The sequence below is a fragment of the Triturus cristatus genome, chromosome 8 (assembly GCF_964204655.1).
Source record: "Triturus cristatus chromosome 8, aTriCri1.1, whole genome shotgun sequence".
Lineage (NCBI taxonomy): Eukaryota > Metazoa > Chordata > Amphibia > Caudata > Salamandridae > Triturus > Triturus cristatus.
The window spans coordinates 1,274,044,098-1,274,063,689 of record NC_140591.1 but is presented as its reverse complement, the minus strand read 5'-3'; the positions used below and the strand labels follow the sequence as shown (position 1 = coordinate 1,274,063,689).

Below are 19,592 nucleotides of genomic sequence, written 5' to 3'. Positions count from 1 at the left end.
GACTGCTTTGTAGGTGTAGTTGAGCAGTGTGAAATGTGTGCAGTCTTCTTTTGAGCTGGCTGATTATCCCTGCGTGGAGGGTGTCCCCATAGTCTAGTTTCCTGTTGATTGAGGGCCTGGGTGATAATTAATCTGATAGCCACTTTAAGATTTTCTTCAGCAGCCTTAGGGTCCTGAAGGAGGCCGAGACCACTGTGTTGACTTGGGCGGTCATGTCCAGTTTGTTCTCTATGATGCTTGCGAGCAAGGTTGAAAGGGGAGTGCGGGGGGAGATAGGTCCAAGGTCTGTGGTCCATCAGATGGAGTCATATGGTGAGGAGTCGTTTCCAAAGATCATCGCTTCTGTCTTGTCCAAGTTCAGTTTAAGGCGAAAGGATTTCATCCAGGTGGTCACTTCTGTCATGCGTGTGGTAAACTTGTGTCTGGGGATGGGTGTTTTGTCTGAAACTGACAGTATCAGTTGGGTGTCATCAGCATAAGTGAGGATATTTAAGTTGTGACAGGTCTAGAAAGATGAGGGCTGCGGTTTCCCACACAAGGGCTACAATTCTATTCGAACATTCTACTCACTGAGGGTAGAATGTTCTAAATAAAAAAGGGAGAAACAGAAAGACAAACAGTGGAATGTTGGAGCAGAAGGCTTATACCAGCCATTATAAGCCCTGAGGCACTCCATTATTTTCAAGGGAGCTCCCAATATTCCAGGGTTCTAATATAGCCTTTATAGCCCGCCGTAGCGGGCTATATCAGCTATTAAAGGCCCGCTCCAGCGTTAAAGGTCCGAGCCGAAGGCGAGGGACTTTAACAAGGCAGCAGGCCTTTAATAGCCGGGATAGCTCTGATACGAAGGGCTATAAGGCTATTAGAACATTCTGCCACTAGAGGGAAGAATGTTCTAACAAATTAAACAAAGGTTTCAGGGAGCGCGAGGGGATTGAAATCCCCTTAGGCTCTCTGAACCCTTTGTTCACAGCCACAAAGAAGCATTGGAATGTTGGAGCTCCGGGCTTATACCGCCATTATAAGCCCAGAGCTACTCCATTGTTTTCAATGGAGCTTCCAACGTTCCAATGTTCTAATTTAGACTTATAGCCCACTTTCGAGGGGCTATACTGGTTGTTAAAGGCCCAGAACGTGATTTATGAGGGCCTATAACAAGGGAGAGGGCCTTTAACAACAGGTATAGCCCGAGGTGGAAGGGCTATAAGGCCATTAGAACATTCCACCCATTTAGGGTAGAATTTTCTAAATTAAAAAGGGAAAAACAAGAAGACAAACATTGGAATGTTGGAGCTCCCGGCTTATACCAGCCATTATAAGCCTGGAGGAACTCCATTGTCTTCAATGGAGCTCCCAACATTCCAATGTTCTATTAAACAGAGGCTCCTCATGGAAAATCAGCACATTCAAAGGTATTGTCCATGCATTGATTATGAAATGAGAACTCTAGATATCTCTCTGGATTGTAGATAAAGTATAGCTGGCTTAAAGAAATCTTTACTTTGTTCTGCATGCACCGGAAACAATTCCTGAAAATGTCTGTGTGAAAAAGAAGTGAAATAAAGTGTGTCAATCCAAAGGCTATGAAATTTAGTCTTGTTCCAAGTGTTTTAAAATTATATTTTCTCAGCAATTCCTGTGACCATGTTTTATCCCATGCTGAACATGAGGCACTGGGTCTAACATGCTCACAGAGAATTTATCTTAGACCATTGAGACTGCTGAAGGCAGCTCGGACTCCACGTCATCAGGGTACCATGTTCCAGTCATGGGATTTCAGTTAATAACCAGGTGCATAGTAGGAGCTGTAATCTTGGTTTGTTTCAATTCTCACACCCCTCGCAGACCATCAGTCTAAATACTAACAACAGCAGAATTTTCACACTACTCAGAGTAGCAATCTCACATCTCCAACAGCAAGCACTCCACACCTCTGACAGACTAGCAGTATCACACTAATGGGAGCTCGCTCACATTCTACATAGTCTAGCAGTCATACACTACTGGAAGCACTCTTACCCCCCTCACACAGCAAAGCCAAATATACAGAAGAAGGATAAATGACTGCACTGATGGAAGCATCCAGAAACTCTCAGGACTATGCCAGACCTATTTGTTTTTCCAATACTTGTTGAATTTGTATCCATACAACAATAAAGACTATAAGCACACGTGTTCAGAAAAGGAAGATTAATTCATCAATGCTCTTTTCGAGATAAAACTATCACAGCAAACACTTATTAGTAATTTTTGAAAGTTGTAACAAAAAGCTATTCTCTACTGAGGATATGTCTCTTAATTTACCTTGAAACATTATTTCACTGTATGAAATGGTACCACTTTAAGTGTGAGAAGCAAATAGCACAGGCTAACTGTATGGAGGGTTGCTATCTTCACCAGTCCACTTCAGATGGGCATAGGTACCTAGCTGTGATATAGGCGGAGGAGGTATAGAGGCTAGAGCTGTTATTGCAAAAATACTGCATGCACTCAGAACCACTAATACAGTCCAATTTGAAGTTGCTCAGATTCATACACTCTACTTTCCTAAAGACACAACCCCCTGGGCCTAATTTAGAGTCCAGAGAAAGGTATACTCCATCACAAACATAGCGGATATCCACCTTCATTATAGCATGTGGCCTTGTAATACAGTGGACAGGATATCCACCACCTTTTGAGAGAGTATTCGATCCACAAAACATTTAATTGGCACTCTGTCTTTTCCTGAATTTCCATGCAAGGCGAGTGGGTGTTGTGCACGCGTATGGAAATGAATGTATCCATGCGCGTTCATATTGTCATAAAATATATCTTCTAATAGAGAACTGTTTTCTTGACTTGCTATCTGCCTAAAACAATGTGAGCTATTTACTTACATTCTTCAGCAGGTGTTCTCTCTCTACCACACTGGTGATCATTCTACCTTTCCCAGCAATAGGATACAAAGCAACCAGACGCAGAAACAGGCTACAGTTTATTAAGTACTCTCACCCAACAACAGCATGCTGCAAAGGGATTCAAGGCACCCTCACCAAGTAAAGGGCTGCTGTATTATCCTCCCCAGGCAACCAACTTATTCAAAAACAATATCTAGTATTGGACTACAGGCGGAGAGACCGACGCGGAATTTGCCTAGGACTCGGATCTGGAGCTGGGAGATGACTTGATTCTATACCCCTAGTTTGGGTGATTGTTTAGTGACAATACAACAATTCACACAGGATTATCTGTGAACATACTATTTAATATATGAAGCCCTGATGAAGTTCCTAGTGTGACAGGAACTAAACGCGTTGGCTTATTTTAATTCATGTGCAACAATTTTGAATAAAGAAAAGAAGATAATGGGCTTAAACTTGCCATATTGGATTAATTTCTGGTGCACCTTTCATTTTGATGTAAAGTGATATGCCAAAAAACAAAGCAACAGCTGCTTGGGTACACCCTTGCGTTTTTTCATTCAAAAACGTAGCTCAGCACACCACAGAATAAATATGCTTGTCCCATGGAACTACCAAGAAAGAACCCACCCACCCATGCCTCGTACTAATATGTAGAGACCAGGTTAGTCAAAGCTGGTTGTGCAATGTCATTGGGGTTCCGGCTCAATGCATTTGCAGCCACTGCTGTTAGATGCCATTGACCTGACATGGCATAACCAGGTTATAGGTGATTTGAAGGAGCGACTCCTTATTTGCTGCAGTGCACGCAAAGGTCATTTGTAAAATAGATCGTAACATGTTAAAGATGGGATGGATATGGAAGTCGTCACTTAAATTACATACAACAAGATGGCCTTTAGATGTGACTGGGTTAACCAAACTACTAATAGCTTCTGTTATTTAGTTTGCATTCATTTTCAACCACAGTGCCACATGTTCATTTTGTGCGTGTGAGAGAGGGAGTCTCTCTCTCTCCCTTTCTCTCGGAAATGTGTAACTCTAGGACACACAGAGCTAAGACAGTGATTCTCAGCCCCGCCTTGAAACATCCCAAGATACTTACTCCATTACTTATCCTTGTCTTAACTTTGCCAATGTTCCTCACTATAAGTGTTTATAGAGATCCCTGTCAAATTGTCGACTTTTGCTCCTTTACATATTAGGACCTCCTTTATTCATCTATATTTAATTATGCTGCAAGAATTGGAGTCCCTTAAACATACCACTCTACAACACAAAATACCATTCCATATAATTACACTCCGAAAGACTCAATCCCACTCAACATAACTATAGTACACTCAATATCACATAATTACTATCCACATAATTCCATAGCACACCATGCCACATAATTCCACTCCACAATAAACAATTCTATGCCACACAATTACACATCTGACTAATTCAGTCCAACCCACATAATTCCACTACACACCACATACATACACTTCATAACAGATAAGTGAAAAACATTGTACTATACAATGCCAATAGCTCCAACTCCAACAAATGCAAAACCTATTTGTTTGAGGTGTATGTGGGCCTGCTTGCTTTACAGTCTGGTGGGCCCGATTTTACTGTTGATTTCCCTAATATTAAAACAAACATTGCCTGCAGCAAGCTCACGTATACAGCATGTTTTTACAAGTCTAAAATTGCCCCAATATGCAAACACGGGCCACATTTTCTAGCTATATAATTTAATGATGGGAGCCACTTTTATTCTGGTACCCGGGCCTAGTTTCTGTCCCAGTGCGACCCTGGTTTCGGTATAAGCCATCTGATACCCGGCGAAGCCGATTTCAGGTCATCATCATTGTGTTTATAAGGCAGAAACCAGGAACCTGCAAAGGCAATGCCAATTACACAGCAGTACAGGATACTTCAATTATAATAAATACATGAGTCACTCTACTTAAAACAATCAGTATAGGGTCCAGCTAGAAGGTCAGAACATAAGAATCCGGTGAAAATGGAAACTCTGACAAGCACTTTGCATACTAAACAATCTTGCCTGTTTATGATGCTATCGATGCATATAGTTTTTCTAATACAATGTGTCCCCTGCAGTATGAGCTGTGGGGCCCAGTGAGTCATAGATATTGCACATACAAAACAAAATGACTGAGCAAAAACATGTTGAGTTTAGAGAAACCGCATCACTGTATCTATTTGTTTGCTCTAATGAAGGATCCGCTGCTATATGAACATGATCTATGCTTTACCATTGTCACATATGGAGACTTGGAACAAACAAACAAAGGTGCAGGGATAAACCAGTAAACAGCTTTTCAAATGAATACACTATTCATTTTAATTTCAAACATGACAATTCTAGTTTTGAAACATAGCTTTTCTCATTTTAAATATAAACAAGCAACTCCCTCTAATAAAGTACTCCTGCTTGATATTTCTAACTAGATCTCATATTTCCACGCATTTTGTACCGATATGCAAGACATTCATCTGTTTCTGCCATGCCTAGGTGGACTAATGTCTGGAATTATTTTGACACCTCCCTCATTACTTATTAAGCCACAGACAGGGCTGGACTCGTGAAGTCCTGCCATGTTAGGCGCAGTAAATCCCTCGCATGAGGCCATGCCTCTTATATTAGAACACACACAACGCTAAAGTGCAGAATGACATCACTGGCAACACTGAGCCGCAGGGAAATAAAATTCTTGAGCGGAAGAAACCAGTGGCCGATTCCAAACTCATTTCACACTTTTTAGAAAAATGCAAACTCTAAATGCTACATCCAGAGTCGTAATAACTAGAATATAGAACGCTACGGTTTATAATTTGCCTGACACAATTAAGACGTAAAAGGATAGATAGATGATAGATCTTGGACCAAGAGAGGATGGAAATTGAACGATGCCCTTATGCACAACAGAGAAGAGGCCATTCCATTGTTTGAAACTAGCACAAATGAAACTCATATTCTTCCACAGATCTAAATTGTTTATCGATTGATGAGATAACCCTACCTGTAACAGCTGTCTCTTCAAGAAGGGTACCCTCTACTCTACAATCTGGAGCGGTATTAGAATTCACACATGATGGCACTATGAATCCTTAACTTTCAATCATCTTAAGTGTAGAGGTGACACGGATACATAACATTGGCATTTTGGGAATCCAGGGCGAGACTAATTGGCTTAAATGTAAAATGTCCTTGTAAACAAAGGGTCTGATACTGCCCAGAAAAGGGATGGCCCGTGAGTGGGGAAGCAACTGTGTTTCGACCCTGAAGGAGTAGAAGAGGATAATGGACTGGTGCATGACTTTGGGAAAAATCATGTCATTAAGTATGTAGCTGCCCACTGCAGTGGAAAAAAGATGGAGATATTAGAGGGATGTCTGATAAAAAACCAAATGGTGAAATGTGAATGAATTGGGGAGTTGTGAAGGCATGTTGACAGAAATTTGAGGAGTTCTGCACTTGACATGACCTGCTAGTCTGTTTCATAACTGTTTTTTGTAATAACAGTGAAGTCCTCTGCAAAACTCCGGTTTCTTTTTGTATGTTGCAGAAAAGCAATAACATGTTTAAAAAAAAATCTAAATTAAAAAAGCCAACCTTTGTCCTTGTGCTGATCGAAACCTTGAGGGTGGTACCAATACTGGATCATCATCACTGTCATCAGTCTCTTGAAAAGCTGCGCCGCGGCCAGACAATGGTGCTCGAGCGGTTTGTCCAACTGATTCAGACTCCGGCTGGTTTTCATCATTTGTACTGTTCAAATTACCAGAGCTATTTGGAGTCTGTGAGCTGGGATTCTCCTTCTCTGTGCTTCTTTCTGTAGGTGGACATCCTTCAGAGTTCATGGTCACATCGCTGGGATCAGAGCTATTTTCACCTTGAATTCTGGCTCCAGGTTCTTCAGTTATATTCCTGCCTGAGATAGCCACAAAGAGTTAGAAATTAGAATATTTATGAGAACAAAGCATAAACATAGATTTCCACAGAAGACAAGGAATGCTAAGCATGCTTAGGCTGCTAATATTCTTGCAAGCAATTGGTATTTTAGTATGGACCATACTTGGACCTTTATTTTCACTGTTTATTGTTTATTTCACTGTACTAGTGTTCCTTAGGTTTCACTAGAACTTTATAAACACATATACACTTTTATCTCTAAATATTTTTCAGGAAGGTTGCTCCATGTATTGACTACGCTTACTACATCATAATACTTAATATGCCCAATGGACCTTCTACATCCGGGCCCGCCTCTTACCCTTGTCCTTCTCTCTTACTCACCAATAAACTCTGAAGTCAGATTTACCGCTCCGGCAATTAGGTCGCTTGTACCAAACGCAATAAAAATGCCCTTTCGAAATAGACTGAAATCTAACAGAAATGAAACGCCTAGACACATAGTAGTTATTTCTCATCCTACACGAAGTTTGAAGTCTGATGTTAATTTGGTACTGGAACATCTGGAGTGTCCGGAAGTGACGCACATTTATTTACATTTTAGTAATCGAGTGTGCGGCTGCTATAGGTAGGTCTATCTAGACAGAAGTTTTGTTTCCCGTGCATAGTAGTAAAGAGTGCATGTTACTACAAGCAACACGCACTGAATTCTGAAAACTTTTAAAAGTTATGTCAAAGCACTAGTAACTGAAATCATACATCAAATAACTATTACGTTGTAGTCAGCATCGACACCTATGCGGAGAAAAGGTGACATCAGTGGTCACTGGTAGGAGTGTATATACACAGGCCCATCCTCCAGAAGAAAAGCAACTGGTCGGATAGGCTTAGCAAGCTCGAAACAAGCAGGCGCTTATGGAAATGTTTGTAACTCGGAAGTCTAGCTTTTATTGTTGTTAAAGGGTGACAAAGATTGAACTATTTTTGATTCATTTTTAGGCAATTTTAACTTTGAGGCTTTCAAAAGCTGAACCAGGAAGCTCTGTCACTGATTTCCCAGCGCAGTGAATGATTGAATGGTATCCCACTTGATCCAGCATGCTCCACCCACAGGAGATCCACATTAAGTGGGAGCCCACCCCAGTCTTTGGAAGAGTGAGGAATGGGCCCTATGATGAAGCATGCCCCCTAGTGTGGGTGGGGGCACAGAATCCTTAAGAAAACATTATAAGAGGCTTCCAACACGCATTCTTTGCTGAAGGCTAGTTCAATGTCTAGTGTACCCAGTCTGCTCTTTTCCTGTAGTGTTCTAGTTGTCTGACCTGGGAGGGTGAAAAGATAGACCTAAATATTCCCTCAAGCTCCTCTTCACGGGTCTGTTCAGCAGTGTAGGTGTAGGAGTGGTCATCCGTCTCATAATAATTCGAATGTCGTTGAGCAGTGTGTCTTCTAAAAGGTCATCAATTATTTTGTCTCCACTCTATGTGCCCCTTCCTTGATAATAACTGGACGAACCACTAGTGGCATAAGCTGAGTTACTATAGCAGAAGAGCCTAGGCCTGGCTTTTAATGATGAGATGGTAACAATCATATTGTCTACACCATCTTTAATAGGTTATATTAGTATCACCAACATACTTGCTAGTCATGTAGAGGTGTGGTAATCATTATCCAAATATATATATTCAAAGGAACCAAAGAAAAACTGACATGCTTGGGGCAATGATAACAAAATACTTGAGGGCAAAGTCAGCACTACAAGGTCTCATTGAAGCCTAGAATCTCTCTTGATGAGATACGCTTCCGAAAAGAGTGCTGTTGTATATTGTGGAAGTGCACGATCTTTATTGTCAATACAGCAAAACATGTTTCTGATACCATGCAGGCAGACATACTGGCAAAAGAGAAATTTAAAAACAACAGTGCAAATAACAATTTATAACTGTGATCAACACCGAACTCATCCAGTACAAGGAATTCATGACCGGTTTAAAAATCAATAAACTCGAAAAAGACGTTTAAGCATGAATGCAGTTTATTCCTACAGGGCTGGGGAGTAGTATATCAGACCTCAATCGGAACCTCAACCAAAAAGAAACAATAGGTTTAGGGTAACCTTCGCGGACTGAACATTTGGCTATGATGAATGGAGCAGTGGGCATGAAGGCTCAAACACCAATGTATCCCTTCTTGCAATTTCTACTTCCATCAAAGGGTCATCCCTACACTGTTTTGGTTTCTAAACATTAGTTTTTGTGTTATTCCAACACCTAACTATATTGTCACTTTAAGTGAATTTCTGAGCAATAGATATTTACCACAGAAAATAGACTACATTTAGAGGTTATTTTAATGTTTAGCGATAACTAAACTCCCAGGGTCTGATTCACAAAGGTAACTTACACTTTTGAGTACGTTTACTACATTACGTTTATTACAAACTGCACTTTTGTAGTAACTTACATTTGTGTAGTAAACCTACACTTTTGTAGTAAGTCCAGCACTACGCATGGCAAACCACTAGTAACGGCAACACCCTCCTATAGAAAATAACTGAGGTAGGGACTTTATGTAAAACCCCATGGGAAATAATTTTAAATTACATAAAATTATTTCAAATAGTTAAAAATATAAACACATATGAATTAATGTTAAAACATATATACAAATAGTACATATTTATTATTTAATTATTAAATATTTCATAATATCCATTTCGAATTTAAAAAATTCACTAAAACAACACAGGGGTACCATGAGAGTCAAAATTGATTAAGCTAAACCTTTTGCCAGTCTTTACATGAAACCAAGTGAAAGAAACACACTTTTGCAATATTACATCCAAAGGTGTTTTGAGATCCACTACCATATAGTCAGTGTTTACGTATATAGCAGCACTGCAAACACAAATCTGACTACAAAAAAGGAAGAAAGTCTATTGATCGAACGATTACTGAACAAAGATTACCCGAGACTGTTAGACCACTGTCACAATGAAAAGAGCTCAGTATTTCCTCTGGGATTGCTTACTCACACATAAGTCAAACGACTCGAATGAAATGCTTGTTTCTGTCACCACCTTCAGCACTTTTTCAAATTTTGTAAACAAATGTACCAAGAGACACTTGAGCATTTTAGGTCCATGGGATCTTGCTCTGGACTTACTTATGATCGTCTTTCCACGTTTAGCTGCTAGTAAGCCAAGAACACATGATGCTTATCCCCAATGGTAGGTAATTTTAACCTCTTGAGTGCCCATGACGAGCTGGTCTCGTCATGGGCCGCAGTTGCGCTGTGCCCATGACGAGACCAGCTCGTCATAAACCCCGCCCGCTAATGAAACGCCCGGCACAGGGCGGGGAAAGGGGCGGGCACTCAAGGGGTTAAAAGCAGCATTGACAATGTTTGTATTGTTTCTTTTGAAGCGAAAGACTTGGTATAGTCAAAAACTCATATGCCTCTCACTCAGGTTTTGAACTGCAATTCCAAGAATGTTATAAACTGGATATGGTGTGTCTGTGGTCGCCCTTGTAAGAGGCCAGACAAGTCAGAATATGAAAAAAGAATTTCCCAACACTCAAGTAGAATTTAATTTTCCAACACTCCTTCATTTCCCATTTCATAGAACATAATCACACAGAAATGATCTCAGATCTCGAGTGGTAGAAATGCTCCACATTCCACCAAGGAGCAGGGTTATTGCTAAACACATGACAAAAAGAGAACTAACCTGGATACTTCAATGTGATACAGTCAACACTGGTCTGAACAAGCTGGAAGAATGGCATGTACTTCTTTAACTTGGAGAAAAAAGTGCTGCGATACAACTGCACATTTTGTGCATGCATGTTCTGCATCTATTCTCCGCTCTCTACCTTGTTATTTATCATATTTACTGATTCAGATGCACGTCCTTGATTCAATTGCTCTTCCTTCGTTTTTGATAATCACAAACATGTTCTTGTTTTTTCGCACAGTTCCGTATTATACTAAACATATCCTATTAACTGCCCAGCTTCAAAATGTATTATCTTTATTGTAAATATTATTATCCATGACTGAACAATCATGGTTACCAGATTTATTCCTCTAGCTTTTCCTTGACCATTCTTCTCTTTCAGAAGTTGAATCTCTTTGCTTTGATGCCCTCACTGCCTCCTCTCTGGCCCCATCCTCATCTCTCTGGTCATCTGTTAGTGCTACACTCAACGCAAAAGTGCCTGGATTTGTATCCAGATAGATACTGCTACTGTGCAGTCTCATGCCTATTCTAATCTCAGATGACTCCAGCTATTAAATATTTTCCTGAAGGGGCGCAGATGATTTCCTCAGCCTAATCCTGTGACTGAAGTGCAGCACCACTGGTCTTATAGTTGCCTCTGTGCACCTTGAAGTCCATAATCCAAGCAACTTGGTTTGTGCCGTGCTGTAACATTTTGACTTCTCCTATTAAGAAGGCAAACCGCTAGTACCTAGTTAACAATGACACTATTATCAAGACTGGGCCACCTGGGACCCTCATCAGAGCACCTTAACAGGAAAAGCCAAAGTGGCTCCTTTTCCTTTCTCTTAATTGAATTTGGTGTGTTTTCTTGGTTCCTATTATCATATGAAGCTTAGTTGTAACTAGTGATTACTAACTCTTTCTTTCAAAAAGGGTGGGTGACTTAGCAGTGTTAAAGCTGCTTCTCTACTGGATGAGCCTGTGGTCGATTTCCGAGCTTCACCATTATAGGTTAGCTTTGGAGGACATCATGTGCCACAAAAATGATCGCCTTCTCCCCTGGCTAAAACATGTCAAACTCCATATATTGGACCTGGGCCTGAGCAACCTTTGGAGCAACCCTTCTTCAATGGCGGCAGATGCAAAGAATAGAGTTAAAACGGCTTTCTGGAATAAGAGAATAAATGATCATCATCAAAAAGCTAGTTTAGGGAGGTTGGCAAAGTCCTCCCCAACAAGGAAAAAGACACTGATCAGATTCAACCACCAATGGTGTGCACATTGTACATTAAGTTCAGACTGGGAATACTTCCCGTAAAAATTTTTACACACAGATGGAAGTGTCGCCAAACTACTTATCCAATCTGTGATATCTGCAAATTTGCCATTGAGCATGCTGAACATGTTCTCTTTTTCTGTCCTGCTTATGCCAAAGCTAGGAGGAGATGGATTAAACCACTGTGCACCCTCTGGGGTGTGAGGGCATATTGGGTGCTATCGTATCTTGAGATGGGACACTAGCCAGGGAGTGGTATTTGCAATCAATCGATACCCCTATACAGTGTGGCTACATTGGAAAAAGCAGGGTGTGCCGTTTTAATTGGATATTTAGTTCCTTTCTATTGATTATCTTTCCTACATGTGTCCCACAATGGCCCCAGAGTCGACGTGTTTTAATAAATGCAGCATTGTACTTTTTAAAGGAAATGTGTTAGCTGCTATATTTATTTCTTTTAGATCAAGCTCTTTTCTTGGCTAGTTACCTCCTTAAAGCAGTGATGGACTGTGTATAGGGACACTTCACTTTTATCGGTTTTAATTGATCTTTCTCACTTGTAAAAAATAGTTTTAAGATCTTAATTATTTTATCAAACTAAAATCTTACTTGACACTGCTATTGTTTGAACACAATGTTTTCATATGCTTTTGTGGTCTAAAGCACTGAAATAAAGAAAAAACTGTAACTAGAGTATGTCTTCCATTGCCTCTAACCAATCGCATCAAGACTGCCAGGTTTCTGGTGAAAGGAAACTTTGCGATCAGTAATCTTCCTAACAATTTCAATCTTCACCATCTCATACTAATCAAAAGGAAGACATGATGTTTTAAATTAAAGTAATTAATTCAGTATTAGATCTGATGTCATTAATTATGTAGGATTTGTAAGCTCAGGGATTGACCCACAGCTCAAAGCAACTTAAGTCACTTTTAACAATGTTCTGAAAACCTCATTCATTTAAAAAAAAGAAAAACCACAGGTTTATTCCTTTATATAGGTATAAACACTAATCTCAAGTAGGACCCCAATATGAATAAATGCCTCAGTTGCAGATACTGTAAACAGTATGTTTTAGTACATAAATGTAGTAGGCTGAATCAAAACTACTGTGATCACAATATTTGTTTAATAAAGAAGCGAACAGTGACTTAAGTCTTAGGCTCTTCAGATCTGATGGCTTTTGCTGCATCTGCTTAAATCCCAAAAGTATGATGTTGGACCTGGGGGATGTTGTCTATGAATTTAGCAATAATTGGTTATACACTAGAGATGCACTACATTCAACAAAAGTCCTAACTTTGGTACCTGCATTCTAAACAATGAAAGGAACATACATGGACAAATGTTTTGGAACATGGCAGGTTTTTACAAGGCTAAATTCAAATTAGGAATTCCTAGATTTGTCAAACTCTGTTGCAGTAATCTACCTACAGGAAACACAGCGTGCAGGCAATTTATACTTTTAGAGTTACAAGATATATGATAAGCAATCTATTATGCCTTTAATCAGAAGACCCAAAAGGAACAAGTTACATACCTTTGGTAACGCTCCTCCGGTAGAGACTCTGTCCAACAGCAGATTCCTCATCTTTTGAATATTCCCCAGGCATCAGAATGGATCCAGAAACAATTGAGCATTACCTATGCACACTGTAGGTGGCGCAATGCAGCTCTGCACTGATGGCGTTCCGATGCGGAAATGGCATGCGGGGCTCATATAGATGCCACTCCAGCGTGCTGTCAGTTGGTTTTTAGGCTGTCTGCTCCCCCAGATACAGAGCCCCAACAGCAAACTGGCTTTGACCAATGCAGATTCCTAGACTTGAGATCCTATTAATGGCTAGAGCCCAATTCACAGAAGGGGGAGCGATCAGAGGGTCGGTGAGGAATCTGTGGTTAGATAGAGTATCTAACAGAAAGGTAAGTAACTTGTTCTTCTAATGGAGACTTATAACAACAGATTCCTCATATTTTGAATAGATACCAGAGCTGTACCTATTAGGAGGTGGGTCTGTGACTTGGATCAAATCAAAATGTCCTGTAGGACCGAGTGGACGCAATGCTCCTGTCAAAATTGGCTGTCCAGACAGTAGTGCTTCGTGAATGTGTGATCTGACATCCATGTAGCTGCCTGGAAGATGTCCACAACAGTAACTCGCCGTGCCAACATAGTGGCAGTAGCTTTGGCCCTGGTGGAGTGAGCTTGTAGTCCTCTGGGAGGCTGCGTTTGGCCAATATGTAGCAGATTTGTATGTAGAGTAAGATCTAGCAGGAGATGGTCCTCTTCTGCACGGCCTTGCCTTTTTTCACTCCAGCGCACCTCACAACGAGCAGATTGTCCACCCGGGGTTCTTTGGTACGATCTATTAAAAGCTCTGTGCTTTTTTGGGGTCCAAGAAATGGAATCCCTCCTTCTCCTTAGAAAGGTGAAGCAGAGCATAGAACGCCAGTAGGGTTATGGTTTGACTGACGTGGAACAGCATTACAACGTTTGATAAGAAAGATACCTGCATCCACAAAACCAGTTTCTTTGGGAAGAAGGTAGTGTACAGTGGATTGACGCAGAGAGCCTGCAGCTCACTCACCCATCGTGCTGATGTTATAGCAACAAAAACACTATCTTCTTGAGGGTAAGAAGCCACATAGGGCAGCTGTGAAGCGGCTCAAAGGGAGTGCACATCAAATATTGAGGACCAAATAAAGGTCCCACTGTGGCACAACATAATACGAGGAGGGAAACAAGTATTGTAGGCCTTTTAAAAAACTCATCGCAACTGGTGATTTACATAATAATGGATGGTCCGGCAACTGAAAAAGGCTCAAAAAGTCGAAATGTGCCCTTGAACTATGCTCAAAGCCATGCAGAGGAAGAGAAAAAAAACAACAGAAAGCCAGATAACTTAGCCAGGAGGTGGTCAATCTGGTATGTGCTGCACTAAACCACAAATTTGTTCCAAAGACAGGCATATCCAGTTTAGGTTGAGAGAAACCTGGCTGCCAAGATGACATCAACCACCTCCAGAGAAAGGTTGAAAATGATCAGCTGTCGCTGCTTAGTCATCATGCACGAAGGTGAAGACTGCAAAGGCCTGGGTGCAGATCAAAGCTCTGCTGCTGCGACAGCATGGCAGTCTGATCAGAGGACAAATGCGCAAGCCCAGGAGCTCTGGATACCATACTCTCCTTGTCCAATCTGAGACCACTTGGATGACTCGACGACTTGGGCCCAGCAGGTACTGATCTTTTTCAGAACACGGTAGAAGAAGCATCAGCGGGAAGGTATACAGGAGTCCACTCAGGGGCAAAACGCGTCTCCCAGTGAGATGCTTTGTAAACTCCAACACACAGAATTGCTGACACTGCAAATTATTGTTGGTAGAAAATAGATAGAGCCAAGTTTCTGGTCAATTCAAGGAAGAAACCCTGTGCCACCTCCAGATATAACTGCTATTCGTAATCCACTAGGAGTCGCCAGCTGAGTTTGTCCGCCCTGGCATTCTAAGATCCTACCAGGTGGTTCACCACTAGGAAAATCCCTTGATGGTCCAGCTATTTACAGAGGCATAGTGCCTCTTGGCACCATGCCAGGACCCCACTCCAGCCTGCTTCTTGTAATACTACATAGCAGTGGTGGTGTTGTTCATAAGTACCTGTACCAGCCTCCCCTTAATGGGCAGAGGAATGCTTTCAACGCCAAGCATATGGCCTGCAGCTCCAGGAAGTTGATATGGTGCCAGGCCTCCGGTGGAGACCAGAGACCACTGATCACCGGCTCTCTCAGGTGACGCCAACCCAGAAGAGACTCATCACTCATCACTTTCCACTGTGGGTGGGGTTGAAAAAGGGGCCTGCTGCTGACCCAACTGTGGTCTATTAATCACCACTGCAGATGGTTTGCAGTCTCTTCTGAATTATGGACATGATCAGAAAGGTCTCTTGATGTTGGGCCCACTGAGACTTCAGATCCTAATGCAGAACTTACATATGCCACCTTGTGTGCTTGATGACCAGGAAAAAGGAGGCTATCAGACCCAGCAGTCTCAGAGTCAACCTCATTGAAATCTAGAGCAGAGGTTAAAAGTTCAGGATCATTGCCTCAATGTTGTGGCCTCTCCTTCCTGGGAGAAAGGCACAAAAACGAACCGTGTTCAGAATAGCTGCAATGAAGGGGAGCGCCTGAGAAGGGCTCAGGTGTGACTGTGGCAGATTGATAGTGGTCCCCAAAGATGACAGGAGATCTGCTATAGTGTGGAGGTGGTTGATGAGAGCCTAGGGCGAGCCTGCCTTTAACAGTTAATCGTGAAGGTAAAGGTAGACTGGGACTCCAGAACTCGGAAGATGTGCTGCCACCACTGCCATCACTTTCATAACACCTGAGGGGAACTGATGAGACCAAAGGGGCATACAGCAAACTGAAAATGCTCCTATCCCACCATGACCCACAGGTAGTGCCAGTGGGCCTGCAGGACGGGTATATGGAAATAGGCATCTCTAGGTCTAATGCCGCCATTCAATCTCGAGGCAGAAAAGAACAAAGTGCACACCCTTTTGGTCTCCCTATTAGGGGGAGTAGTTAGAAAAGTGTTCAGAATAATACAGCTAGTTGATGCTTGCATCACTAAGCTATCGGCAAAGAGGAGGTGCCAAGACACAAATGCAGGGTGCCCAGGGCAGGTCGGTGGCATTGTACAATTTGGTGGGGGAAGAGAGAGCAAGGTTTGGCCTAGGCTCCTAAGAGGGTATCAATGAGGGCCTTGTTAAAAGGTAATAGGGGCTTAATAGTGGTTTTAAAAGGCTGAAGGACTTCAGTCAGGAAATTGTTTTTGACCTCTGAGGAAGGGAGCTAGAGGTCGAGAGCTTTAGACATCCTCCGCAGGACTCCTGCAAAAGAAGCACCCTCTTCAGTGGCAGGACATGGGGGTGTGAGCAGGCCAGAGCCAGAAGAAGTGTCAAGACCACTAGCATCTTGTAGGTCATCATAACAGTTGTCTTCATGGCATGGGTTGCCAATTTTATCACCTGCGACATAATTGTAGCCAGAATATGTGACAACATATCTAGTGGTGCAGGCTGTAGTTCAATTGCAACTGGGTAAGGTCTCAGTAAAGGTCATCGAAACCTTGACTGTGAGATGGAGAGCTTAAGTGGCATCTCTTCCTCTAGCATTGGCTTCAGCATCGATGTTGACGTTCAAGGAACCGGTGTGGGTTTTGGAGCCAGAGTTGGTATGTTCGCCAGAACTGTCCCAGTTATGGATTTGGAGGATCCAACTGGTGCCAATTGCAAACCTGCTGGTGCGTCACAGGTAGTCGGAAGGGATCTGAAGAGTTGGTGCATGGCCTCACAGAACTCTTGGATTTGCCACAGTGTTGCAAATTGACCCAGAAACTCATGTTGTGCTGGGACAAGTTGAGGGATGGGTTCCAACGTCGACCGAATTTGGGAGCATGATCGAGAGGCATAAGACCATTTGCGTGCTCTCTCAGGAGTTTGAGAATGGCGGTGGGGCAGAGACATGTTTGGAATTTTTGTGCTTCTTCTTCGACTTACTTGGGGGTGTGAAGACGATTGATCCTGGATCAACTCCTGTGGCTCCTAGACCAGGAACTGGACCAAGACTAGCCCTTAGATAGTTACGACGTGGGGTCTTCCAGTGTTTCTCAAACAGACAAGAGGCAGTTTAGGATCTGCATCCTGCAAAAGAAAATCACATCAGCGAGCTGGAGTGGTGCCTATAAGGGCCCCACATGACATTTCTAAAGCGGAAAAGCATAAGCACGGAGCTTACAACGCCACCTACTGACACGCAGAGGTACTCTTCAAATGCTTCTGGATCCGATCTGACACCTGGGGAATATTCAAAAAGTGAGAAATGATCTAATAGAAGTCTCTATCAGAAAGGTCTAATTATTCAAAATGGATTAGGTGGGCCTTTAAAAAACAAACTGGAGATCTCTTCAGAAGTTGCATTAGCAGTTTACTTTATGGGCATATCATCAGGGGCAAGGATTGACTTTATGGTGTACACAATTAATTTGCCTCAACAAAAAAAAAATTGCATAGATAATATTTTGATAAATGCATTATCTAGTCTTTTTTTACCTATAGCTCGACATTCCTTTTATTGTTTCTCAGGATTTTAACTGCAACATATTATCTGATGAGCCTGAAGACTCATGCTTCACAGAATATGATTGTGTGATGTTCGATTACAAAGACAAGCACTTTAGAGCTTATCGACCCAATGTCACTGACAAACTATAGTTTGTGGAAATTGCTTTGCAATTACTTTCTAGATAAGATCAGAACATCAGATTCTAATTCTGTTTACAAGTTGGGAAGGGACTACCAAATCAAGCCCAATTAAGGCATGTCCAAATGGTATATCTGTTGTAGCGTTTTCCTTAGGTTTATATTTTCATGAAAAATAAGAATGATGAATAATGATTTTTATGATTGATCTAATACGGAAATGCGGACATGTTTACTGTGATATATAGAATTGTGTTCATTAATGTAATTTAGTTGTGCTACAAAACATAGATGTCATATTGGGTAACGTGGATGCTGTTCTGATGCTGCTTTGATATTCACTCCTGTTCTTCTCCCCCTCCCATCTCGGCCCCCGTGCATCTTCTCTACCGACAAGCTCTGCAGAAGCAAAGAGAAATTGATGTCATGGATTTTTCAGTGCTGGTTCTGTGTTGTGAATTAACTTTCTGGTGCTCCCAACTGTAACATTTCTTTCAAGATATCGGTGTGGAGTTTCACTGTCTAAATTTTGGATTTTCTTTCTTCAAAATCTTCAGATAGCAACAACACAGGAGATTCTCGATATTTTCTAAAAATCGGTTAATACTTATGAACTTAATAATGACGTTTGGTCCTCTGATTTGTCTAAAACTTATTACTCTTTAACAAGTCATTATGAGACCATGTTTGCTCTCATTTGTTATGCAAGAATTCTGTATACGAACCACTTGGTTTTGGGTGTGAGCCCATTCCACTAGCGAGACTGTTAATTTCTTTACAATTCTGACAGAGTGAGTTTTTTCAGAGAGATTTTCCTTAACTGCTTACAGTTATGGATGCTGCCCGATTTCTTTATGATGTTGCTGCTAATTAGGAATTTGGAATATTTCTGATTCTTAATTACTCTATATAATCTTGTACTTGAGCCTTCATGGCAATTATTATGAATCGTTTGAGATTTCTGGAATAAAACCCTTTAATTTTCTCTGATGTAGAACTCAGTTATTGAGTGATCTCAGTTACTTATTTTGCTACTCTGCTAAACTGATGTCGAGTTGGCTGTTAGGGAGTGTGCCTTTTAATGCAAGAGCATCCTCAAGCAGAACCGTCTGAGGCAAATTTTGGCATGATCTAAATTTTGCGGTGTCCTGGACATTGGGGTAAGGTTCCTCTCTCACAAATGAATGGACACACTAAAGGACTGGATTGAGGTTAAGGAATTTATCCTGCCTGCTCAGGCTGGCTGTCACAAAGATGAATGACTGTTATATATCCAATTGCTTCCACTGCTTTACCTGCTTAATAAAATATGCACTGTTGTTTTGTAGACTACAGTGTGACCTTCAATAGGGTGACAGGTGTAGACAGTACAATAAATTGAAATAAATAGGGATTTACCCTTCCCGACTACATTTAATTCAAGCTCATTATAAAGAAACTTGGGTTCAAATTTAAATAGATAGTTGTGGTGTTCTAACAAATAAGTCAGGCAAAGCAAATTGC

The 19,592-nt window shown here is 41.5% G+C and overlaps 1 protein-coding gene across 4 annotated transcripts in view; it reads right to left on the bottom strand.

Moving 5' to 3' along the window:
- Positions 1-19,592, bottom strand: part of DCAF6 (DDB1 and CUL4 associated factor 6) — a 525,140-nt gene that overhangs the window by 143,136 nt on the left and 362,412 nt on the right. For all 4 annotated transcript variants that reach the window (XM_085622996.1, XM_085622997.1, XM_085622998.1 and 1 more), the window contains one exon: positions 6,535-6,853. In XM_085622996.1, the coding sequence (XP_085479122.1) occupies positions 6,535-6,853 (319 nt within the window). The remainder of the gene's footprint in view (positions 1-6,534; positions 6,854-19,592) is intronic.